Source organism: Ranitomeya variabilis, chromosome 2, assembly GCF_051348905.1.
Source record: "Ranitomeya variabilis isolate aRanVar5 chromosome 2, aRanVar5.hap1, whole genome shotgun sequence".
Taxonomy (NCBI): domain Eukaryota; kingdom Metazoa; phylum Chordata; class Amphibia; order Anura; family Dendrobatidae; genus Ranitomeya; species Ranitomeya variabilis.
Window position 1 is genome coordinate 149,670,755 of NC_135233.1, and position 27,919 is coordinate 149,698,673.

Consider the following 27,919-nt stretch of genomic DNA (forward strand, 5'->3'; position numbering starts at 1 on the left):
CCCTAACCTCACCCCTAACCGTTTACTGAACATTTTCTGACAGTCATAAGTGCCACGTATTTCAGTGCCACGTATTTCAGTGCCACGTATTTCAGTGCCACGATATTTCAGTGCCACGATATTTCAGTGCCACGATATTTCAGTGCCACGAATTTCAGTGCCACGTATTTCAGTGCCACGTATTTCAGGCACTGAAAAATACGTGGCACGTAAATACGTGGCACGTAAATACGTGGCACGTAAATACGTGGCACTTAAATACGTGGCACTTAAATACGTGGCACTTAAATACGTGGCACTTATATACGTGGCCACTGAAATATCGTGGCACTTATATACGTATATACGTATATAAACGTATATTTCAGTGCCACGTATTTCAGTGCCACGTATTTCAGGTTAGGGGTAGGGTTAGGGTTTTTTGTTTTTTTCTTGTTTTCTTGTGTTTTTCTATAAAAACGCATGCGTTTTACCGCGTTTACATGCATTTTTTCACACATGCGGTTTTTTTAAAAAACGCATGCAGATAAAAACGCAAGTGTGAAACCAGACTAAAAGACGCTTTTTATAGCAAAAAAGTTTTTGCGTCTCCACATTTTGAGACCTATAATTTTTCCACATTTTGGTCCACAGAGTCATGTGAGGTCTTGTTTTTTGCGGGACGAGTTGACGTTTTTATTGGTAACATTTTCGGACACGTGACAGTTTTTGATCGCTTTTTATTCCGATTTTTGTGAGGCAGAAAGACCAAAAACCAGCTATTCATGAATTTCTTTTGGGGGAGGCGTTTATACCGTTCCGCGTTTGGTAAAATTGATAAAGCAGTTTTATTCGTCGGGTCAGTACGATTACAGAGATATCTCATTTATATCATTTTGTTATGTTTTGACGCTTTTATACGATAAAAACTATTTTATAGAAAAAATAATTATTTTGGCATCGCTTTATTCTGAGGACTATAACTTTTTTATTTTTTTGCTGATGATGCTGTATGGCGGCTCGTTTTTTGCGGGACAAGATGACGTTTTCAGTGGTACCATGGTTATTTATATCCGTCTTTTTGATCGCGTGTTATTCCACTTTTTGTTCGGCGGTATGGTAATAAAGCGTTGTGTTTTGCCTCGTTTTTTTTTTTTTTTTTTTCTTACGGTGTTTACTGAAGGGGTTAACTAGTGGGCCAGTTTTATAGGTCGGGTCGTTACGGACGCGGCGATACTAAATATGTGTACTTTTATTGTTTTTGTTTGTTTTTTTTAGATAAAGAAATGTATTTATGGGAATAATATTTTTTTTTTTATTATTATTTATTTAGGAATTTTTTTTTTTTTTTTTTTTACACATGTGGAAATTTTTTTTTTTACTTTTTTACTTTGTCCCAGGGGGGGACATCACAGATCGCAGATCTGATAGTGTGCACAGCACTCTATCAGATCCGCGATCATACTTTCATCGGAGCAGGCTGCAGCTTTCATCTGCAGCCTGCTCCGACCCGGAAGTGCTCCCTGCAGGACCCGGATACAGCCCCTCGGCCATTTTGGATCCGGGGCCTGCAGGGAGAAGACGTTCGGTACGAGGTGAGTACATCACCTTGTACCGATCGTCTCAGGGAAGCCCGCAGGGAGCCCCCTCCCTGCGCGATGCTTCCCTGTACCGCCGGTACACCGCGATCATGTTTGATCGCGGTGTGCCGGGGGTTAATGTGCCGGGGGCGGTCCGTGACCGCTCCTGGCACATAGTGCCGGATGTCAGCTGCGATATGCAGCCGACACCCGTCCGCGATCGGCCGCGCTCCCCCCGTGAGCGCGGCCGATCGCGTATGACGTACTATACCGTCACCGGGAATTAAGGCCCACCCCACCTCGACGGTATAGTACGTCATACGGGATTAAGGGGTTAAACATGTTCATTAATAAACATCAGCCTTACTATTATATATCAATGAATGGATGTAGATAGATATATGGATAGATAGATATATCTTTAGATACATAGATATATCTATTCATATATCTATCTACATCTATCCATAGATATATCTATAGATAGATATATGAATAGATATATCTATCTCATTCCTTCTATCTATATCCCATATCTATCTATCTATCTATCTATCTATCTATCTATCTATCTATCTGTCTATACAATATCTATAGATAGAAGGAAATAGATAGATAATGGAATGAGATAGATAGATAGAAGGAATGAGATAGATGATAGATAGATCTATAGATAGATAATATCTATCGATCTATGTATAGATGTATCTATAGATCGATCTATCCATCTCATTCCTTCTATCTATAGATCTAGCTATCATCTATCTCATTCCTTCTATCTATCGTCTATCTATCTATTATCTGTCTATTATCTATCTATATTTAGATCTATTATCTATCTGCGTAATGGAGTGTGGGTTGGACAAATGTAAAAGAGGAGGTTGGACAGAAATTACATCACAAATCTTTTTTTTTTGTTCAGCAGATCTTTATTTAGCTTTCAAAAACGCACACAAATCCACATAAAAAAACACAGCAAAAAACGCTTAAAAAACGCATCAAAACCGAGCAAAAAACGCATCAAAAACGCACCTGTGTTTTCTGCCAAGAGATGCGGATTCAGGGCTGAAAAATCCGCAGGCAAATCTGCAACGTGTGCACATACCTTAACAGTGAAGGTCTGATATAAAGGCTGATATGTCATATGATTATACATGGATTACCTTCACACTACAACACACAATTCTGCATCAAACTTAAGGACCTTCTCTGTTACTGGATGGTAAATTAGTTATAAAGTAATTTAAAGGGGATGTCCACTACTAGGACAACCCTTTCTTGAACCAAATCTTCGGCCCAATAAAATAATAAAGCCTAGTCTCCCCTCCCATGCTGGGGCCGTTCCCGCGGTGTTGGCACTCACACTACCCCCGCCCAATCAGCACTGTCATCACTAGCTCCGCCTTAGGACAAACTGAACATGAAGAGGAAGCCAGGGATAAGCTGTTACCCGGACTTTCTCTTTAAGATGAAAATGGAGCTTTTTCAGTAAGTTATATTTTAGGGATCCTTGTTTTTCTTGGTTTTGGTATTTTTCTAGGATTCTGATTCATTACATGTGGTTTTTTTCTGCTTTAGTTTGTGATGGCGAGTTTTCTTTCAGGACCACTAGATAATAAGAGATGGCTTGATGATGCGAGAGAGGTATTTTCTGACATTGATGGCACAAATGGTTCTTCATCCACCCCGACTCTAAGGTCACTCTTTTCTGATTTATTGGCAGCATATAGAAACAACATCAAATCTTGGTGGGAGGTCCAGTCCCTAGATAATTACATTAAACATAAGATTGTACCACGTGGTCTGAGAATACACCTTCTACCAGCCCCGAGGTGTGTCTCCCCCACATTACTATTAAAGTGGGAGGAGGGAGGAGTCGGTCTCTTCATCGTTGAGGTTTATGCATATACTTCTAGATGAGGAGAAAAACACACTGGAAAGTTCCTCCTCTAAATTAAAGGATCTTATTGATAACATCTTGAAGTATAAGAGTGACCCTGAATTTACAAATAGAGAGGAAACCCTTAAGAACGCTGCAGAGAAATTTAATCTAGAGCTTAAGGAGAGGAAGCATAAATGTTTTGTAAAAGATTGCTCTGAATTCAAGGAAAAAAGGGCTTACCCCTCCCTACAGGTTACCTCGGCACCGACTGTGGAGGTTTCCTCTTCTGATATTGACTTCTCGGATATAGACTCAGCACCTAGGAGGGCACTGTCTAAACAGTATCTGAGACCAAAAAGTCGCGGTCGGAGAGGTGGGCGAAGATGGCAAACTTATGGTTCAGACAGGGGATATCAACCCCTCTACCTCTTCATCTTTCTCTTTTTTTAGAGGATCGGGGTGGATTCATGTACCACCTACGGAACCGAAATCCCAACAGCCATCAGAAATGATGACACTGTTTGAAACAGACAGTAATCAGATCATCAACTTATCCTCACATCTTTTGACTGTAACTGAAAAGCGAGTGTTGAGTAAGGGTCTTACTTTTGTCCCGACAATGAGATTTGATCCTTTCACCTGGATTAAAGACCTTAATCTCTTTACTAGGAAGCTCAGATGGAGATGTTTTTTTCATAAAAATTATCTACAGAAATGCCAACAAATGGGTATCTCGGTTGAGGATTTGGCTGATCTTGAAACACTCACTGAGCCAAGTGAAGAAGGCAGTAGGGTGGCTGGTGAGGGCCCCTTTTCAGACTTAAAACCTATTAGTAAAAGGATGCCACCGTCTAGGGATTTTGGCAGCATTGAAATTTTTCAGAAATTGGTTACTGATGAGATCAATAATATTGTTCCTAGTTTTGATTCCACTCATCCTAATTTGACAAATTCTGAAAGGAAATCATTAAATGATCTTAGGAACAATACTTCGATTGTTATTAAGCCTTCTGACAAAGGCGGCAATATTGTTATTATTGATCATGTTAAATACTTGGAGATGTGTAATTCAATTCTGTCTGATAGGTTGTCGTATGAGATACTTAGGGGTGACCTAACGGTCGGTTTTACTTCTGAGCTAACGGGTATCCTTACACGGGCTCTAGAGTCTAGACTCATTTCTAAAAATGAATTCAACTTTCTCCTACCCAAGTTCCCGATGGTGTCAACCTTCTATGCCCATTTTTGCTTGAACTTCTTGACTTTGTCTTGCAGCGGAACTACTTCCTTTTCAGCAGGAAGTACTACCACCAGCTCAGGGGCACAGCGATGGGGAGCCCATGTGCCCCCACTTATGCTAACTTGCTCCTGGGCTGGTGGGAGGACATCTTTGTCTTTAGGGATGGGGATGATCTGTGGAGCCCCAGGATCATTTTCTGGGGCCGATTTATTTATGACATCCTCGTCCTCTGGAAGGGGGATGCCTGTTCTTTTTCTGATTTTTTGCAGTATCTCAACATCACTCTTGAAGGTTTATTTTTCACCTATGAGATCGGTGGTCAGAGCATCACCTTCCTTGACGTCCTCATCAAAAGACAGGATGATGGCTCTCTCAGTACAACTATCTTTCGAAAACCTACGGCTACAAATAGCCTTTTGAGATGAAAGAGCCACCACCCCTTTCCGCTGAAAAGAGGGATCCCTAAGGGACAGTTCCTTCATTTACGGAGGAACTGTTCCTCCTTGAGTGATTTTAAATATAAATCATCTGAACTTAAATATCGGTTTAAGGATAGGGGTTATCCTGATGATGTAATAGATTCCGCTTATGGTGTTGCCTTGGAGTCAAATAGAACGACACTATTGATACCAAAAGCCAGAACCGATTGTTCATCCATCAAACGGCTGATTGGTACTTTTGACGACCAGTCTAACAGAGTGTACGACATCTTTAAGCGTCATTGGCAGATTCTTAGATCAGACCCTGAGATTGGCGGATTTGTATCTCCACATCCGTCAATTACTTACAGAAGGGGCAAGTCAATTAAGGATAATATTGTCCATAGTCATTTTATTCCTCCAAGGAAACAAGGCACCTGGTTAACAAATAGATCCACTGGTACTTTTAAATGTGGACACTGTTCTTTTTTGCAAACATGTGGGGGTGTCTAAGACATTCAAGAGTTCCGCCACTAGCAGGACTTTTTCGATGAGACAGTTCGCCAATTGCAGGACTGCTGGTCTGGTGTATCGCTGCACGTGTTCTTGCCCCAAGGATTATGTTGGAAAAACTAAACGAGAACTTCGTGTTCGCATTGGCGAACACCTTGGGGACATTAGACACGGCAGAGATACACCAATTGCGCGACATATTAACACTGAGCATGGAGGTGATATTGGTTCCCTATTTTTTAGGGTTATTGAGGTGATTCCTCCCTCAGTGAGATTGGGGGATTGGGATAGGAGAATTGTACAGCATGAAATGAGATAGATCTATTTATTGAAATCCATGAGCCCTTTGGGTGTCAATGAACAGTTGTCCTTTGCGAGTTTCATTTAGCCATCTGATGTGGCACTCCTGCTTTGGAAACTTTTTGCGTGCCATGTATATTTATATTTCTTGTATATAGATGGTCATATTGTTTGACTACTGCATTATTTGTATTTTGACTTTATTCTTTTTTTGTTTTTGTCCTTGTGTCCACTCACCTTTAATATCCTCTTTGTTCTATTTAGTTGAGTGGCTTTGATGCTTTTTGTAGTATTGCTTTTGTTAGGTATTTAGTCATTATTTTTGCTGTGTACATTTGGAGATGTTTTTTATTCTCTGGTTTATTGGTATCAAATGCCTCATATGCCGTAATTGGTTATGGAGCATATTAGTATGGATATAACATCCCTATTAGGACTACGTTATCGCTATTGTGCTTTATTCTGTAGGTGTACGCTGCGCCGCTTGCTATTACTGCCATTGGCTGCTGAGCATTGTGCTGAGAGTGTTGCCATTGCGCATGCGCAGCATCGTCTGCCATCTTTGGGGAGCCGTTTTGAGCTTTCTGCGCGTCATTCAGCTGGTTTACACTATATCCGGTTACCGTATCGTCACTTCCTGTGAGCCGCTGTGTGATGTGGAACGCACTCTGCGCTCCACTTGGCTCCATGACGCTATTTCCGGTTACTCCACGTGGTGGAAACGCCGGCTTCTTTGGCGACGGCTTCATTACAAAAAGGGTATCATGGTGAGTGTTTCTTCTCTCCACAGCTCCTTTATCTTTTGCGTGGCTGCTGAACCCCTGATGAACCCCCGTCATTCCCAATGGGGGGGAAACGCGTCGGGTATTATTTGGGGACTTCTTAACAGACATTGATCATTGCCGTTTCTACTATACCATCTTTACACCTGGGTTTTGTGGATAACAGGATGGGACACCGCAGCAAATAGATGAGTATAGATTTTACATGTTGCACTGCTTCCTTCCTTAAATAAGACGATTGCGTCTTCCCATTAGACATTTGCTATGCTGGGGTGTTTTTTCCAACATTGTTTCCATCATTTTATTTTCTTGGTATCTGGAAAACCCATATATGGCTATTATTATTGAAATAATCTCTGATTAATTGGTCACATCCTTTGGTAGTATAACAGACGCCGGTTAGCGCTTGGTCTATCCCTATATTTGACTGTTTCGGTAAACAGGATGGGACTTTGCAGCAAGTAGATGGGCGCATGTATCTAATTTATAAACATTGTTTTCTTATTTGTGATTGGATGACTGTACCTTCACATTGTGCACTCTCATGCTGTAAAATATCTTACTGGGACAAATATACACTCACCGGCCACTTTATTAGGTACACCATGCTAGTAACGGGTTGGACCCCCTTTTGCCTTCAGAACTGCCTCAATTCTTTGTGGCATAGATTCAACAAGGTGCTGGAAGCATTCCTCAGAGATTTTGGTCCATATTGACATGATGGCATCACACAGTTGCCGCGGATTTGTCGGCTGCACATCCCAAAGATGCTCCATACAAGGCAGGATGGATCCATGCTTTCAGGTTGTTTACGCCAAATTCTGACCCTACCATCCGAATGTCGCAGCAGAAATCGAGACTCATCAGACCAAGCAACGTTTTTCCAATCTTCTACTGTCCAATTTCGATGAGCTTGTACAAATTGTAGCCTCAGTTTCCTGTTCTTAGCTGAAAGGAGTGGTACCCGGTGTGGTCTTCTGCTGCTGTAGCCCATCTGCCTCAAAGTTCGACGCACTGTGCGTTCAGAGATGCTCTTAGGCCTACCTTGGTTGTAACGGGTGGCGATTTGAGTCACTGTTGCCTTTCTCTCAGCTCGAACCAGTCTGCCCATTCTCCTCTGACCTCTGGCATCAACAAGGCATTTCCGCCCACAGAACTGCCGCTCACTGGATTTTTTTTCTTTTTCGGACCATTCTCTGTAAACCCTAGAGATGGTTGTGCGTGAAAATCCCAGTAGATCAGCAGTTTCTGAAATACTCAGACCAGCCCTTCTGGCACCAACAACCATGCCACGTTCAAAGGCACTCAAATCACCTTTCTTCCCCATACTGATGCTCGGTTTGAACTGCAGGAGATTGTCTTGACCATGTCTACATGCCTAAATGCACTGAGTTGCCGCCATGTGATTGGCTGATTAGAAATTAAGTGTTAACAAGAAGTTGGACAGGTGTACCTAATAAAGTGGCCGGTGAGTGTATACATATTTGCATTCTGCTTACCCGTATATCTTTCTTGGGTCAAGTTGCAGAGTTTTGTATCAGCTTTTTCTGGTTATTATTACTCCATGAGAGATATCTGAATTATTATTTTTTGTTTTATTATTTTTTTTTATTGCTTTTTTCATTTTTTTCTTTTTTTCTTACGGGTACCAGGGTGTTGTTGGGACATAGCCTTTTGTCTATCTCGATTGTAGGGATTGTGAGGGACCCTAGGGTCAGCCACCGCTGAGTGGGGGCACCTGTCGTCATTTTTTTAGGGTGTCTACCTCCACTGCCAGGTAGGTGTTATTATAGGGATTGTGCTATAGGGCTTACCAGTTTTCCTGTATTGCAGGTATTCTTTAGGGATTTAAAGGGTGAGCCGTCGAGGAGTGGGGGTAAGTAAATTAGGGTGCCAACCTCCACTGTCAGGCAGGATCCATTGTAGTACGAATTAGGGTCTTGATAAGGTACATTAATTGTTTTCCTACTTTTTTAACATGATTATGATTAATAGAGTCTTTTAACTTTTCTATTAAAAGTTATATTTTAGGGATCCTTGTTGTTTTTCTTGGTTTTGGTAGCTTTTTCAGTAACCTATGTGTTTGTATGTGTGTGTGGAGAAGGTGTGTAAATCAGGCCAGTACATTAGGTTTATTGGCACGGCAAAATAAGCTTTCTTGTGTAGCTTTTATTATCTGTGTACAGGCAACAAGTCGTAATCTAGATGACATTTTACAGACTGGATGAATCTTCATAACTGCCTTATGAAGTATGATGGATCAGTGGTTAGTACTGCAGCCTTGCAGCACTGGGGTCCTAGGTTCAAATCCCCCAAGGACAACATCTGCAAGGAGTTTGTCCTATCCGTGTTTGTGTGGGTTTCCTCCCACATCCTAAAGACATACTGATAGGGAATATAGATTGTGAGCCCCAGTGGGGACAGCGATGATAATGTTTGTAAAGTGCAATATAAGCGAGTAAAATAAATAAATGTCCACTATAGACTGGGTAGATTCATGCATGCTGAACACGCAGATGTCAGTAGTGTTCACTTAAGAAACGGCATCCAGGCAGTGGCTGTGGAAGAAATAATAGGTCAGATGAAAGGAACCACTGCTGTGATATGATCTTGTAGTGTCAAGAGTCTCTGATGCTTTTTTTCTGAGAAGGCCTAGCAGCAAATCATGAATTTCAGATTGCGGTAGTCAGGACAACTGTCAAGATGACCCATCTGTGCCCTAATGAGTCAATCTACTTAGGCTACAAGTCGAAATGGAAAAATATGGGAAGTTTGACTCAACCAAATTATATTTTTAAAGGAATATTCCATTCTATTTTTAACATTCTCGGCGGGGAACCTTTCTGATGAAAGACATGCTTACACTTAGAATCTGCTTTATTGTTGCCGCTCAGCCATTCTTAAGTATTATAAGGATTTTATAATCTCATTGTGCAAATTGTCTCTTCAGAGAGGAAGAGGACTAGAACTCTAGTGCCACCTATTGGAAGTAGCGATTCTAACAGTCCATGTCGACCCTTTAACGAGCCTTGTCACATGACGTAGGATAAAAGCCAAACCAGAATATCAATTTGCAGACACTGTGTTTCGGGGTACTGCCCCTCGTCAGTGCAAAGTGGAGATCTGGTTTGGCTAAGTGAGAGGCATCTGACCGGGATCCAAGAAGAGGACTAAAACTCTAGTGCCACCTGTTGGAGCAATCCTAACAGATCTCCACTTTTATCCTGTCATGTGACAAGGCTCGTTAAAGGGTCGACATTGACTATTAGGATTGCTACTTCCAATAGGTGCCACTAGAGTTCTAGTCCTCTTCCTCTCTGAAGAGACAATTTGCATATATCCCAGAGGAGCATTGCGGCTTTAAGTCTCCTCATCTCAACATGCTTAATATGTCACTCTCCGCAAGGAGAAACGATACTTCTTGGATCCAGAATCTCATTGTGAAACTTTGAATGCATTAGAATAGTTGGTCGTACATTGATGTTTCTAATGAGTTCAGCTATCTTAATTTCAGTGTAATGTACATCAGTTTTACAGTTTAAACTGTCCACCAGATGACACATAATAGCCTTGATGTTGGGCATTTTGGCTTGTTGTAATAGTTTGTGGTCAGGTAACTTTGGGTGGAATATACGAATACACATACATTAATTATCATGCATATAGATGATACCACAAGAGAAAATAATAAACAATTTGAAGGGAAGAAACAAGATTTCTACGCAGATAGTATTTTACATATCATATAGTACCATATTACTTTATGATAAAAAGGTACTATACTTTAAACAAACTTTGCATGTGTAAGAGAGTATAAAACATTGTAATGCATCTGATTGGAGAATTCTGCTTCTCTACTTATGAGCCACTTCCCCTGCCTTCTGAATTTGTCATCTCATCTTAAAAAAATAGCTTAATTCTGTCTTGCTCAAGGCAAGATGGACTGCCAGTATATGTAAAATGTCAGATTACTCCTCCATCATATTCTATGGGTAGAGGAAGGGAATGCGAAATTATCAAAGTAAGAAAGCATTGTGATGAGCTTTCTAACAAGTCTTTTACCTCACCCTCAAAGCTGGATTAAAGGGGTTGTTTGATACCTTAAATTGTCTCTCTAGATTTAAAAACAGCCTAACTTCTTTCTTTTTACTTTCATTAGAAACTCACATCATGCATAAGGAAGTCTTAAACTGAACCTTGTCACTGATTTTTTGCTCAGTGGATTATTCCCGCACCATGCTTTCCCTCCTCTCTGCTTGTTTCAGTGCCACTTCTTCCTTGGAAAAGAAGGTCTACTACTCAGTGGGTCCTCTCTCCTCTTGCTGGCATTCTCTGCTCCATAGTCTCATTTGAAGCTAGTAAAGAATTGTACAATACAGTGATCTATCAAGTCACAATGAGATTTTGTTTGGGATGATCATTGTAAATCGAAATTGTTACTTTAGATCATAATTTAATGGAGAACTATTAAGTTGTCAAATCTGACAGATTATCGCCTCTAAATAAAAAATAAATAAATAAATTACAAAAATTAAGAATAAAAAAAGGGCAACTATTTAAATCAAGTCATTACAGAGAACATTAAGGGTAAGTTCACACAGGACTTTTTTGCTGCGTATTTTTGCTGCGTATTTTTGCTGCGTTTTTTAATGCTAATTTAGGTGCGTTTTTTTGGTGCGTATTTGGTGCGTTTTTGGGTAAGTTCACACAGGACTTTTTTGCTGCGTATTTTTGCTGCGTTTTTTTATGCCAATTTTCAGCTGCTTATAATAGATGTGTTTTTTGTGCGGTTTTGGTGCGTTTTTTTGTCTATTTGTGCATGATAATAAAGTTGAGTGACCCCAGTGGAGCTTAGCATCGCCTTCATCCCAGCAGGGGAACAATTTATGGCGAATTACATGCCATGCATCGGCCTTTTTTTGACGATCACTGTAGTTTGGGCAAGCTACATCCCAAATTACAGGCATTGCTTCCACCTTGGAAAAATAAATGAAAAAGTACTTACCAAATGCAAGATGAAATGAAGCCAACATTCATGACAAGGAAGATACAAACATGCAGAACACATGAACATGTACATAACTGCACATGAGCATCGCAAAGTGTACCATTGCAAACAATCGGATAGATAGATAGATATATCACAAATTAAAAAAAATATTACCTCCATGATTAGTTGGGAAACATTAATGCTCATCCTCCTATACCAAGACATGGCTAACGCCTCACTACCAGGAACTCTCTCACAATAGATCTCAATCAGGACACCTCACAATGGCTCTTCACACCTCACAATGGCTCTTCACACCTTACTAACCACACCCCTAAGCTCTTGGCTGTGAGATCACTTCCTGCTGGCCCTGATTTTGCTGCACAAAAAATGCAGCAAATAATGCTACATGCGTTTTTGCTGCGTTTTTGCAGCGTTTTTCCATCACCCATTCAAGTCAATGGGTGAAAAAACGCAGCAAAAACGCTGAAAGAAGTGACATGCCCTATGTCCAAAAAACGCTGCAAAGCAGAAAATACTGATCAAACAAAAACCCAATGTGTGTGCATGAGATTTCTGAAATCTCATAGGCTTTGCTGGTACTGTAAAAAGCAGCTGAAAATTAGCATAAAAAAACGCAGCAAAAATACGCAGCAAAAAAGTCCTGTGTGAACTTACCCTAAGAGGTTCCGATGAAAGCTGTAAGTCGCATTTTTGAGGATAGAAGCTTCTTCAAAGTTCCTGTAGAATAATAGATTAGAACAGGACACAGAACAGGCACTTTTATCATGCTAATCATTCATGGCAAAATTCCGAGGTTTCACCAGTTAAATGGCCAATCTGATTGGATAAATATTTCAGTCACTCAAATGAGCCACTGTCAGGAAATATGACGTAATGTCTTAGGCCTCTTTCACACTTCAGTTGTTTGGCGTCAGTCTAAATCCGCCATTTTCCTCAAAAAACGGATTCGTTTTTTTTTTTTGACGGATCCGTTTTTTTCCCCATAGACTTGCATTAGCAACGGATTGTGACGGATGGTCGTCCGTTCCATCCGTCATGCGACGGATCCGTCAAAATTTGGCGGACGTCATCTAGACATTGACGGTCATTGCAACGTTTTTTGTCTGCGTTGAAATGGCGGATCGCGACGGATCCGTCACGTCCATCATTTCATAGAATGGCCACCTATGGGCGACGGATCGCCCCAATCCGTTTTTTCAATTTTTTTCAATTGCGCATGCTCCAAAAAGTATATACAACCCCCCGTTACATCCGTTTTTTCAACTATTGTGACGGATCCGTCGATCCGTCATTATGTCGGAAGTGACTGACGCCAAAAAACTTAAGTGTGAAAGAAGCCTTACTGTTCGATCGCACACTGAGCTCTGCTACATCGTTTGGTTTTGCAGACACATGCTGCAGCTTTGATCCCCCTCACCACCCCTCCTTCTTCTCTCTGCCTGCGTGTGTCACCTTATACGTCTTTCCCCCCTCCCTCAAGAATGTGTTAATTAGCAGAACCCAGCTCTTTGTCTGTAGCCATGTACTCCATGTGTGTACAAGAAAGTTATTCAAGATGAAATAACTCGACTCCAAGTAGCGATATAGGTGTGACAGTTACATGTTTGCGATAGTGCTACACACCAGTGCTTTTTCTAAGCTCAGTGCCTGGCAGAATCTGAGAAACGCATTACTGTTTATCCAAGTCACATAGCCAAGTAATGTTTGGATGCAAATGAACGCCAATGTCACGCTGAGAAAAATTATTATTTTGGCATCTGTCTACGAGCCTCACAGACCGAGTTAGGATGGCTATGAGCTATTAGAAGGTTGTCCATACTTTCCCAAAGGGGGAGTAACCAGCCGCTCAGCGATGTCACTAGCAGAGGGTATAAAATATGGGACCTCATTTTAGGAGTAGCTTTTGGCCCAGGTGGTAAGCTAAGGCTACTTTCACACTTGCGTCGGGAACAACCCGTCGCTGTGCGTCGGGCCGACGTTCCCGACGCTAGCGTGGTCTCCGCCGCACAATGGGGGCAGCGGATGCATTTTTCCCACGCATCCGCTGCCCCATTGTGAGGTGCGGGGAGGTGGGGGCGGAGTTCCGGCCGCGCATGCGCGGTCGGAAAAAGCGGACCGTCGGGAGCAAAAAACGTTACATGTAACGTTTTTTTTTTCCCGACGGTCCGCTACCACACGCCCAAGCATCGCAAAACGGACGCAACGTTTTGCAATGCGTCGCAAATGCGTCGCTAATGTTAGTCTATGACGAAAAAACGTATCCAGCAAGAACTTTTGCTGGATGCGTATTTTCGGCAAAACGACGCATTTGCGACGTATTGCAGTTAACGCTAGTGTGAAACTAGCCTAACAGAAACTGCAATCTGCCTGATGCATTAGGACATATGCTCCTCCTCCCTGCCACATGGCTTACCATGGAATGACATAAGACAAATGTAAGTTTATTTTCATCTTTATTCCCTTTTATTTTGTAATCGTTCTCTACATAATATAATTGTCTCATCTTGTAATATCATTTTATACCTTTTGTAAACACTGCCAATTTATTTTTGGAGTAAAAGTTATAATATTTACTAGCTTCTTTTTCCTTGCTCTAAAGCGTACCTTCAACTTCCTCTGAAGTAAATTACGCTACTGATTGGGTTGGCTACTAACCTGCTATTAATCATAGGAATAGGAGCTGGTGACAGCAGAGCATACTGAGCTTGTTGGGTATAGCTGGCAGTGACGGAACGGGGTTTATAAGAGTATTACCCGGCTGCGGTGGGGAATAGGTATATCACCATCACGGCAGCGTGCCTAATAGCTAGTACACGGCCGGGCAGCCTTTCTGGTGACTAATTATCCTAGATGCAGTTCCCTGACTGACCTGAGGGCGCCAGAGATCTGCAAGTTCCAAACCGGAAGTGGGATATAAATAAATCCCTGAAGAAATAACTGGGGCAACCAAACACCCCCGGTTCATGACAGCCACCAACCATCATTGTTGTGTTATATATGGAATTTGATAACTTGACGGACCACTTAATATTTGTTAAAAATTGCCGGCCCTCCTTTCCTACTTTTTCCAATACATTTCACTGAGGTGTTTAGTTTAGCAGACACCCTATTATTGCACAGGGAGGGTTTTCGCTGTGTCCGAGGCTAATTTCTGTGACATGTGTGTCACATATACTCTCTGCCCTTTTCAGAATTCTGTGATGGCTGTTACTACTTTTTAAAAGTGCGGACCAGCCACTGAATTTAAGATGAAAAATAAAATGTGCTGTAAAACATAAATAATACGTTATCACTCCTGTTAGAACACAACCCAGCTCCCCCCACGGTCTGTACTTCTGTTTGGCTGCAGTGGTCACAAAATCATACAGATCGAGTGTTGCAGCTACTGATTGGTAACATGTAATTTGGCAAGGGACATTCAGAAATGGATTTTCACAAAACTGTCGTTATACAGCAGTTGTATTCATACATTGAAGCAAAGAGAAATTGACACTTTGAATAGTTATAGTACTTATGTCCTCAGTGTCTAAACTTGGTGTAAATGGCTAAGGTTTCTTTCACACTTCCGTTTTTACAATCTGCACAGGATCCGTCAAAATGTTGAAATGACGAATCCTGTGCAGATTGTAAATAACAGGTACACTGGGCCCGTTTTTCTGACGGACCCGTCGAGGCTATGTGCACCTGTTGTGTGTGCGTCTTCGCAGCGGTTTTCCGCTGCGAAAACGCATACACAACCCAAGTTAAAAATAATTTAAAAAAATGGCAATATTCTTACCTTGCGACGTCATCGGGTCATTTTGCAATGCATTACTAGGAACGCTAGCCGACGGGTGCATCGTTAATGCTACTTGGGAAGCTGGAAGGTAAGAATATTGCGATTTTTTTTTTAATTTTTTTTTTATAAACACTATCACTATATCTTGTTACTATTCTTCCACGCATGCTCAGTTTCAAAAGACGGGACCAGTCGCTGGATTCCTGCTTTTCACAGTCAGCGACGCATCCTGCGTCCATATGCTTCCATTAAAGCCAATGACGGGCAGCGCAGGACCCATCCCTGAGCGATTTTCCCACGTGCAGAAAAAACGTTCCTCTGAACGTTTTCTCCGCTTGTCGGACAGCAATTTTCCGACGGATCCAGTGCACGACGGATGAAACGGATGGCCATCCGTCACAATCCGTCGCTAATACAAGTCTATGGGAAAAAACAGGATCCAGCAGAAAAATTTGCTGGATCCTGTTTTTTCAAAAATCGACAGATTTCGACGGGAGCTAAAAGACGGAAGTGTGAAAGAGGCCTAACAGAATTGACATACCGCATAGTCACAAATTGCAGAGCCTCTAGTACAGCTCTGATAGTGCAGCCCACATGGCATAGTTTTGAGTTAAGTAGTACTGCCCCATCTTTTGTCTCCATGTAACACTCTGTTCAGAATATCGGGCAAGTCACATCTGCTGCTCCATGCCCTCGTCTTCATTGGCATTGAGACACATGCAGTCTCATCTTCCTGGTAAACAGTTGTATTAAAGTTTTTATTAGAATAACTAGAAGAAAGAATCGCGACATATAAATCAAAATGAAGAAAAGAATAAATACAGACCCCCAATTCATGATGACCTGACATTTTATGCACTAGTTTCATAAAGAGAGTGCGGAAATCAGAATCAGTAAATAAATTTGACACCTATTTAGCTGCATGCTCCACTGCAAGAAATGTACCCAGTCAGACACTGTTGTACCAGCTAAAATCTGCCCACCCCAAAAAGATGTCTGGGCTGGCTTGGACAAGCATAAAAAGTTTCAATTTTTTGTGGGGTGTGGGAGTATGTGTACAAATATATGTGTATGGATGCAATTTCTTTATGACACAGGACCACTGTAATGCATTCTATTTTTTTTTTCCACATAGCCGTAGCTATTACTTTTATAAATTAGGCATGTTTTTGTTTTTCTTCCCCAAAGGGGGGTGGGGCTAGTAACCGCAATTTGGACACCGTGATTTCAACATTTGGAGGGCTTGGCCACTATCTTTATCAGATGTGTTGAGGACATAAACTTTATGGGACTTACTATTGTACAAGTTTAACAGTTTATTCTCTGCTGGTGGCGGAGCATGTGACCAGCTCAATCCATCAGCCTACCCCAATAGAAAAACCACTTTCTCTAGCGGACCAGCGATTCCCTCCCGGAGGCCTCCCTGAGCTCTCCGGCGTCTCCCCCTCCTGTGCACGCTGTTCCGGGACCCGGAAGTCACGTGGTGCTTCGGTGCTTCACTTCCGGGTCGGGCTCTCCTGTACTGGAGTTCTGGTACTTCCGGAATTCCGGAACGGCGTGTGGGGCACGCTGCATCCTCACACGCCTGCCTGGGACTGTGGAGGGGGAGGGGATGGCTAATTGCCAGGCGCTGTGGCAGCTTTTATTTTCAATATAAAGCTGCAGAATACGCGTCTCAGGTAAGCCTGCTCAGATGGATACGTCTTGCCCTGCCGCTGCAGAGCCCAGCGCTCCCCAGGCCCCAGTAAGTGTGGCAGGGATGGGTCCCATTTAAGGGTGGTTTTTAGTATACATTCTTATACTGCTCCCTCTCTCATTTCAGGGAGACAAGCCTAAATCCACCACTAAATCCACCTCTAAGCGCAAATGCGCTACATGTAATGAAAAATTACCCTTAAAATGGGAGAAAACATTGTGCCAACCCTGTACGGACAAAATAACCCGGGCTGAACATCCTTCACTAATTGAAGAGATACGTTCCTTGGTTAGGCAGGAGGTTCAAACCTCTATGGCCACATTTGCCCCTCCCCCGCCGCAGCCACCACCACCCTCACCTGGTCCATCGCTTCCCAAGAAAAGGAAAATCCAGGAATACTCTGACTCAGATTCTGACGGCTCATATACGTCATCCTCAGTTAAATGGGAAGACATCCTACCTCAGAAAACTCCTGAAATCAGAAAGTACCTTTTCTCTTCTGAACATATTGAGGAGTTGGTGTCTGCGGTGAGAAATACTATGGGGCTTAAAGAGGAACCCGTTCCTCAAACTATACAGGACGAATTATTTGGCATTCACACTGATAAACAGACTGGCTTTCCCGTACATAAGAGTATTATTGACATGATCAATAATGAGTGGGAACTTCCAGAGAAACGGCTAAAAAGCCCGTCAGACTTTAAGCACAGGTTTCCTCTGGATGAGGATTCAATTAAATGGAACATCCCAAAAATAGATGTTCAGGTGGCTAAGGTGGCTAAAAAGACTGCCCTGCCGTTCGAAGACTCCTCCCAGTTAAAAGATCCTGTAGATAGGAAGATTGAAAGCCTACTTAAGAAATCCTGGGAAACCTCACCTTCGTCTCTCAGGTTTAATATTGCATCTACCTGTGTGGCCAGCTCTCTCTTCCGCTGGATGAAACAATTAGAAAACCACATCTCTCAGGGAACTCCGAGAGATGATTTATTGGACTCCTTGCCTATTTTACATAGAGCAACGGGTTTTCTTGCAGACACCTCCATGGAGTCCAGACAAATTCAGCCAGAAGAGCGCTCTGGCTCAAGATGTGGAGTGGAGATGTGACTTCAAAAATAAAATTATGCTCCATTCCCTTTAAAGGAGACTATGTTTTCTGGCCCTCATTAGATGGTATCCTGGAAAAAGCCACGGACAGGAAAAAGACTCTTCCTGAGCAGAGACCCCCCAGAAAGCATTTTTTTCGGGCCTCCCAGTCTCAGCCCTCCCAGGCTAAGGGCAAAGGGAAAACCAGTAGATGGAGCTATGCTAAGGGGAAACCCCAAAATATCCTTATGGGGAGCAGTCACAACAAGAGAAACAATGACTCCGATCCAGTAGGGGGGAGGCTCTCGAACTTCATTCACAGTTGGCGGAATATCTCCAACAGCCCCTGGGTCTTAAGTGTTATCCAGCAGGGTCTTTTTATAGAGTTCGAAGCCCCCCTCCCAGGATCTTAGGAGTCACCTCCCCGTCATCTCGGAAGACTCAAAAATTGATGATGTCAGTATTACAAGACCTGATGGCTTCGAGAGCAATTTCTATGGTCCCAGTAAACGAGCAGGGAAGGGGGCATTATTCCCGTATATTCATGGTAAATAAGCCCTCCGGACAAGCCCGGATCATAATAAACCTAAAAGCTCTCAATCAATACATCACTTACCGCAAATTCAAAATGGAGTCAGTAAAATCAGCCATCCCACTGATAGCTCCACATTCACATATGGCAAGAATAGATCTCAAGGATGCCTATTTTCATATCCCGATACATCCTTCTCACAGGAAGATTTGTGGTTCAGTTGAATCACAAGATTCTACATTTTCAATACAATGTTCTTCTCTTCGGGATCTCCTCGGCCCCCAGGGTTTTCTCCAGAGTCATGGCGGAAGCTGTATCTCACATCAGAAGCCAAAATGTCACCATAGTACCCTACTTGGACGACCTTCTAATCATTGGTCCTTCCGCCGAAATTCTCAATCAGAGAGTTGCCAGAACTCTGAACATCCTACAACTTTTGGGTTGGATACCCAATCTAAAGAAATCTCATCTTTTGCCTTCAAAGATGATAAAATTTTTGGGGGTCCTGTTGGACTCAGGGAACCAAAAGTCTTTCTTACCAGAAGATCACCGGAAGAAATTGGTATCCAAAGTCCTAGATTTAAAAAACAAAGGTCCCCTACTCTGCGGACAGCGATGTCTCTTCTAGGGTCGATGACGGCCTGCATACAATCAGTCCAGTGGGCTCAGGCCCATTCCAGAGTTTTGCAGGCACACATTCTGGAAAACTGGAATGGAAATCCAAACTTCCTAAACAGAGGAGTATACACTCCAGGGAAGGTAAAAGTCTCCTTAGCCTGGTGGGTGATCCAAACAAACCTCAAGGACGTAGACTGGGTACAAACTCCACTGGTGACAGTAACAACAGATGCCAGTCGAAGGGGCTGGGGTGCCGTTGTGTCGCAAGTCCCATTCCAGGGTCACTGGAATCACAAAGAAAGCTCCAGTTCTTCCAACCTCAGAGAATTGATGGCAGTGGAGAGGGCCCTTCTAGCCGCCAACAGTCTAATTGTAGGACAACATGTCAGAGTGTACTCGGACAATATAACGACTGTGGCGCATCTCAAACACCAAGGGAGTCCAAAATTCAATTACCTGAGAGTCGTGTCAAGCAGAATTTTTTGCTGGGCAGAAAAACATCTCCTCTCATTATCAGCAATACACCTCAAAGGGTCGGTGAATGTTCAGGCAGATCTCCTAAGTCGTCACGACTTACAACCAGGAGAGTGGAGCCTGAAGACAGACGTTTTCAGGCTGTTGACAAACAGATGGGGCCTTCCCGACATAGATCTGTTAGCTTCAAGTCAGAATGCACAGGTCGAGACTTATTTCTCTCTAAACCCCAGAGACAAATCTCAGGGAGTAGATGCTTTTGTCCATACATGGAGGTTCCCGTTAGCGTACGTATTTCTTCCAATACCGTTGCTTGCAAAGACCCTTCGGAAGATCTGAGACGATCAGGTCCAGACTATCCTGATAGCTCCAGCATGGCCGAAAAGGAGCTGGTACCACCTCATCAGGGAATTACAAGTGGATGGTCCAGTCTTTCTACAAACGTCAGACGATCTTCTCCTGCAGGGTCCCTTTCATCATCCGAACCCCCCAAAAATTCAAACTAGCAGCCTGGCTATTGAAGCCCAGGTGCTAAGAGCTAAAGGGCTCTCAGAATCGGTGATCTCCACTTTTCAAAAATCCAGAAAAACCTGTCACTAACGCTATATATAGCAAAATTTGGAAAAGGTTCTCCTCGTGGTGTCACCCTTGTAATCCTGACCCCTTCCACCCTAATATCTCACAAATATTAGACTTTTTACAAAAAGGGCTGGAATTGGGGTTAAAACAGAGTACATTTAAAAGTTCAAGTATCAGCCTTTAGTTCTGTCTTTGATCAAGACCTGGCAGGTCATCGTTGGATAAAAAGGTTTTTTGTCTCAGCATCAAGACATCATCCAAAGCAACAAATCTTTGTGCCATCATGGGACTTAAACATAGTCCTAAAGGGCCTTATGGCTCCTCCATTTGAGCCACTATCCTCTTGTTCCTCGCAGCTGCTGTCCTGCAAGACCGCCTTCTTAGTTGCCATATCCACTGCAAGACGAGTGGGGGAAATACAAGCCCTTTCAATCAGAGAACCTTATCTCAGCATAAGGGACGATTCCATTGTGTTCCGACCTGATCCATGTTTTCTTCCAAAGGTGGTGTCAGAGTTTCACCGATCACAGGATATAGTCCTTCCATCGTTCTGTCACAATCCCACAAATCCGGAAGAACATAGATTCCATACTTTGGATGTATGTCGTATAGTTTTATACTATTTGGAACAAACTAAAGCTTTCAGAATTGACCAAAATCTCTTTGTTCATTTATCTGGCCGAAACAAAGGCAAAAAAGTAGCGAAGAGTACTATTCCCAACTGGATAAAAAAGGCCATAACTGAAGCATATTTAGCACAGAATGTCGCGGTACCTGCAGGCCTAAAGGCTCATTCCACCAGATCTACCTCCGTCTCCTGGGCTCAAAAAGGCTGGTGCATCCACGGAGCAGATTTGCAGGGCTGCAACATGGTCTTCTCTACACACATTCACTAAACATTATAGATTGGACTTCTGGTCCAACCGGGATCTAGTCTTTGGCCGGAAAGTTCTCCAGGCTGTGGTCCCTCCCTAAATACAGAATTGGTTGGCATTCCTCCTGAGGCTGTCGTGGAAGGCAACTAGAGAAATTAGAATTATTCTTACCGTTAATTCGGTTTCTAGGAGCCTTCCACTACAGCGTTAATTCCCTCCCGATGTTCTTGGATATTTTTTCTGAGAACCTAAAAGGTAACCGGTGCTATGGGTTCAGTTGTAAGTCACTGGGAGGTGGGAGGGGCTTTTAACCTCTTATGCTTCCTGTCCCCCATTAAAGTATGGAGACAACCTCCTGAGGCTGTCGTGGAAGGCTCCTAGAAACCGAATTACCGGTAAGAATAATTCTATTTTCCCATGTGAGGTGTTTTACAATTGGAGGAGACTTTTAAATGGGTCTTGTCATATTCTCCTCCACGCGGTGCAGTCTGTGAGGAGCGCTGCACCATCAAGGGAAGGAGGAGAACCTGTCATAAATAATAAATAATAATCTTTATTTTTATATAGCGCTAACATATTCCGCAGCGCTTTACAGTTTTGCACACATTATCGTCATACTCATGCAATGGTAACCAAAATGATGTCCGCAACACGTCTGATAACGATAATATGGTCAACCCTGTTATCTCATTCTGCAGAAATTATTTTTACTCCCAATTGCATACATTTAATTTAGAAAATTTATTGTCCCCAAATTTTTTTTTTTTTTTTTTTTTTTTCAATATACGTGTAATTTTCCTTGTTACTGGAGCTGGTATAACTAGCTGTATCCTGCTAAAAGTGCAGTTGTCATCGTACAGGGTTTTGGGAAGACTGTATCTTATGCTATGTATTTTTTGCTGCTATAACTAGCCCCATTTACAGGGCAAATGTAGGCTTCTGGCTGCACTACCGACCTGATCTGGGACTGTAAGGACCCTACAATTTAGTGTAATATTGGGACCGCCCAGTCGTTTTATGTTTATGGACGGCCACAAACAATTAATAATGCTTGGATTTTTTTTTTTTTTTAAACATATTGGAACAGCAATAATCTGAAATGAATATAATAGGCGGGGAGGTTTACCCTGCTGTCAGTTTTTCGCATAGATTCTAGAAGGGGTAAGTTCTAGAAGTTTTAGAGCTTGGTGGGATAAGGTTTGTGCGCAATTGCACATGCTCACTAGCACATAGGCCAACTTGGGTCCGTATGCAGTTCCCAGTGTGCACAGGCCACGCCCTCACAAACATATTTTGGCCTAGCATGCCTAAATATCTATCCCCTAGTGGTCCAGGCAGTAGTGGTGATGCAGGCTAATGTTGCATTCATACTTTACAGCTTTGGTGCGGTTTCCGTTACAGAATATATTGCTTGGTTTACTACATGTAAAATTTTGTTGTATAATGGAGTCTTTCCTGTGATAATGTAGAAATTAGTTTTACTCCTTTGTTACAGTGTTTATATCAACCTTTTTGCTTTAGGGAGCCCTTTATTATCCTCTCTGGTGGTCTGGCGTATGACACGGCGGGAAGAAGGCCTTGCTTAACAGTCATGCATGGAAAAAGCACAGCAGTCCTAGAAATGGATTATCAAATTGTGGATTTTCTTACCCTTTGTGAAACTCCATATCCAAACGGTGAGTGTAAAATATATGTAATAAAATAAGGGAATTGTTTGTCTGGTGAATCTTCATTGCATCTCTTGTAATAGCTACTTTGTTAAACGGCATTGATGAGGCAAAGGTTAGACAGAATGGGCAGCTGCCTACGATTCTGATGTTGGTTTCTTATTCATCTAGTTTCTTATTTGGCAATTTCTTTTCTTTTTCGCAGGTTTAACAACAAAAGTAAAAAATCACAATAATAAAATACAATACACTGGGCTGCCCTGATGTAAACCGGGCACAGAAATGGTCATCAAAGTGGGCACGGAAGGGCGTTATTGAAAGGGTTAAATGACTTTGTGCCACTGATCTCACAACACCAATACACAGATAATGATGCCACACATCAAATTCAGGTCACTCCAGCCTGGCCCAAATCAAAGTTGGCAAATATTAAAATCTATGAAAATTGGCTATTTACCGAATGATGCCAGTTCTCATGCCCAGAACCCATTTGGGCCAGCCTAGAAGAGAAACGAATTTGAAGTAGGCCATCACTATGTTTGTAATGCTGGTGTGAGATCAGTGGTCCAAAGTCATTTAACCCCTTAAAAACATCAGTTACTTATTAAAATCTGTGAAAATTGGCTAAGTAACTGATGTTACTGAGGGGTTAAATTACTTTGGACCACTGATCTCACACCAGCATTACATACATAGTGATGGCCTACTTCAAATTCGTTTCTCTTCTAGGCTGACCCAAATGGGTTCTGGGCATGAGAACTGGCATCATTGGGTAAATAGCCAATTTTTACAGATTTGAATGACTGGTGTTTTTCAGGGTTTAAATTACTTTAGGCAATTGATCTCACGCCACCAATACACAAATCGTGATTCCCTGCATGAAATTCATGTTACTCCAGTTTGGCTCAAAAAGGTCCTGGGCATTGGAATGGGCAACAATGTGGGCAAAAAACTAATTTTGACAGATTTGAATAAGTAACTGGTGTTTTTAAGGGATTAAATGACTTTGGGCTGCTGATCTCACACTACCATTATATACATAGTGATGTCCCATATCAAACTTGTCACGCCAGCCTGACCAATTGGGTTCTTGGCATGATCTAACACTGTAGACACATAGATGAGGGTTCCCCACATCAAACTTGGGTCACTTCAGCCTGGTCCAAATGTTTTCTGGGCATCAGAACTGGCATCAAAGTGGGTTGACAGATTTTGTTTTGAATAAGTAATTGGTGTTTTACAGAGGTTAAATGACTTTGGGCCGCTGATCTCACACTACCATTATATACATAGTGATGTCCCATATCAAATTTATGTCACTCCAGCCTGACCAATTGGGTTCTTGGAATGAGTACTGGCATCAAAGTTGGCAAATAGCCAATTTTCACATATTTGAATAAATAACTTTTTTTTTCCGGGGTTCCTTGCCTTTAAGCCACTGATCTCACACCAGCATTACACACTTAGTGATGGCCCACATCAAATTCATGTCACCCAGCCTGGCCTGAATCTTTTCTGGGCATGAGAACTGGCATAAAACTTGGCCAATTTTCACAGATTTGAATAAGTAACAAGTGTTTTCCAGGGGTTAAATGATTTTGGGCCACTGATCTCACATCACCATTATATGGACAGTGATGCCCCACATCAAATTCAGGTCACTCCAGTCTGGTACAAATGGGTTCTCTGCAGCAGAGCTGGAATAAAAGTGGGCAAATAGCCAATTTTCACAGATTTAAGTAAACAACTGATATTTTTTAAAGGGTTACATGACCTTGGGCCACTGGTCCTATAACACCAGCACAAGATTAAGATCCACATCAGAATCCGTTTTCTTTCAGGCTGGCCAAAGTGGTTACTGATCAAAATATCTGGTATCAAAGTTGGCAATTTGCACTTTGTACTGATTTGAACAAGTTTCTTATTAGTTTTAAGGATTAAAGGGGTTGTCCTGTCTTAAGCTAAAAGTCTTCAGTCTCTCTGTGTGACTGTGTTACTGCAGACTTGTGAATCCTCACATCACACGCACTGCTCACCGTGAGGATGCCGGCGCTGTGGGCGTGTGACCACAAGAAACCAGTGAATCCCCGCAGCGCACATATTGCTTTGGACCGGACAATCTCTTTAAATGTTTTTAATCCACATAATTCCCCAGAAGCTTAAATACAAACCGTACTTTGTGATCATCCCATGTTTATGTGCTGAGCCTCCTTACAGTGTAAGCTGTTCCACATCTTGTCCTCTCGGTGCCAACAATTCTTTGTCCTCCCAGTAGAGTCTGTGTAAATAAAGTAGAACAAGGTGGAATAGATTGGTGAGAATAAAGACATAATATATTACGTGCAAATATATGTGGTGAGCACAAGCAAAGTGTTTTCTATGATCGTATCTAGTAAGTTTGATGTAACACTTGCGATTCTTTGGAGAATAAACATTTGCTCTCTATTGGATAAATGCACTTTTTGGTATTTGTTACATATACATAGTTAACGCAGCTGCATTTCTTCACCCCCTTCACGTGTAAGTCTGCTTTTAAAGGAAAATTTAAGGGAAACTTTAATGGCTTAATGGCCAACCTCATACTCCAGCTTAGGTTGAATTTGGATATCCGTTATTTTCTTTTTGTCTGTAACCAAAAACGTGCAGATTTTAATTAGTGTGCTGGATCCGATTGTCATCCATTTATTTTGTTTTGTTTTTTTACCATTTGTGTCTTTATTATTTCTTAAACCTACTCAAAAAATGTGAATAAACAAAATGCAGAAACATAATAATAAAAAATTATTTATTAATAATATTGAAATACATACATAACATATAAAAAGAGGGGAAAAAACAAACAGACAATGCAAAAAACCCCAGTGCTATAATTGGAGTGGGTATATGGACCAAATCATAAACTACCATTTTATCAAAACAAACCCATTACATATAGCCTACATACATTTGCAAACATGCATTCACCAAGTCAGAAAGGCATAGGTAATAAAGAGAATAATTATATCATTATAATATTAAAAGTCCATACCCAGTAATTTCCTGTATCCTCCAACGCACGTTTCGCCTGATAATGGCTTTTTCAAGGCCATAATTTTTTTTTTATTATTTCTTGTAAAAAACTGATTGAGGTTTCCAAAGCATCTTCTAGCATTAGCCAGTGAAGAATGGACATCAGACAGATGCTACAGGTCCTTCTCAAAAAATTAGCATATAGTGTTAAATTTCATTATTTACCATAATGTAATGATTACAATTAAACTTTCATATATTATAGATTCATTATCCACCAACTGAAATTTGTCAGGTCTTTTATTGTTTTAATACTGATGATTTTGGCATACAACTCCTGATAACCCAAAAAACCTGTCTCAATAAATTAGCATATCAAGAAAAGGTTCTCTAAACGACCTATTACCCTAATCTTCTGAATCAACTAATTAACTCTAAACACATGCAAAAGATACCTGAGGCTTTTAAAAACTCCCTGCCTGGTTCATTACTCAAAACCCCCATCATGGGTAAGACTAGCGACCTGACAGATGTCAAGAAGGCCATCATTGACACCCTCAAGCAAGAGGGTAAGACCCAGAAAGAAATTTCTCAACAAATAGGCTGTTCCCAGAGTGCTGTATCAAGGCACCTCAATGGTAAGTCTGTTGGAAGGAAACAATGTGGCAGAAAACGCTGTACAACGAGAAGAGGTGACCGGACCCTGAGGAACATTGTGGAGAAGGACCGATTCCAGACCTTGGGGAACCTGAGGAAGCAGTGGACTGAGTCTGGTGTGGAAACATCCAGAGCCACCGTGCACAGGCGTGTGCAGGAAATGGGCTACAGGTGCCGAAGCGCCTGACCTGGGCTACAGAGAAGCAGCACTGGACTGTTGCTAAGTGGTCCCAAGTACTTTTTTCTGATGAAAGCAAATTTTGCATGTCATTCGGAAATCAAGGTGCCAGAGTCTGGAGGAAGACTGGGGAGAAGGAAATGCCAAAATGCCTGAAGTCCAGTGTCAAGTACCCACAGTCAGTGATGGTGTGGGGTGCCATGTCAGCTGCTGGTGTTGGTCCACTGTGTTTCATCAAGGGCAGGGTCAATGCAGCTAGCTATCAGGAGATTTTGGAGCACTTCATGCTTCCATCGGCTGAAATGCTTTATGGAGATGAAGATTTCATTTTTCAGCACGACCTGGCACCTGCTCACAGTGCCAAAACCACTGGTAAATGGTTTACTGACCATGGTATTACTGTGCTCAATTGGCCTGCCAACTCTCCTGACCTGAACCCCATAGAGAATCTGTGGGATATTGTGAAGAGAAAGTTGAGAGACGCAAGACCCAACACTCTGGATGAGCTTAAGGCCGCTATTGAAGCATCCTGGGCCTCCATAACATCTCAGCAGTGTCACAGGCTGATTGCCTCCATGCCACGCCGCATTGAAGCAGTCATTTCTGCCAAAGGATTCCCGACCAAGTATTGAGTGCATAACTGAACATTATTATTTGATGGTTTTTTTGTTTGTTATTAAAAAACACTTTTATTTGATTGGCCGGGTGAAATATGCTAATTTATTGAGACAGGTTTTTTGGGTTATCAGGAGTTGTATGCCAAAATCATCAGTATTAAAACAATAAAAGACCTGACAAATTTCAGTTGGTGGATAATGAATCTATAATATATGAAAGTTTAATTGTAATCATTACATTATGGTAAATAATGAAATTTAACACTATATGCTAATTTTTTGAGAAGGACCTGTACATCACAGGTTTGGTACGGAAGCTAATTAAAAAATTAGAAGAGATACTTGAAACATGAATGTGTGAATGGAGCTTTTAGGGTGAGAAAAGCTAAAAGCTTTAAAGTTGCTTTAAATATAAGAACATTTTCCAGTAGTAGTGATAAAACGAAA

General features: G+C 41.9%; 1 protein-coding gene across 6 annotated transcripts in view; it reads left to right on the forward strand.

Annotated features, from left to right (window-relative positions):
• Window positions 1–27,919, forward strand: part of STXBP5 (syntaxin binding protein 5) — a 533,536-nt gene that overhangs the window by 345,489 nt on the left and 160,128 nt on the right. For all 6 annotated transcript variants that reach the window (XM_077283080.1, XM_077283076.1, XM_077283078.1 and 3 more), the window contains exon 10: window positions 22,866–23,020. In XM_077283080.1, the coding sequence (XP_077139195.1) occupies window positions 22,866–23,020 (155 nt within the window). The remainder of the gene's footprint in view (window positions 1–22,865; window positions 23,021–27,919) is intronic.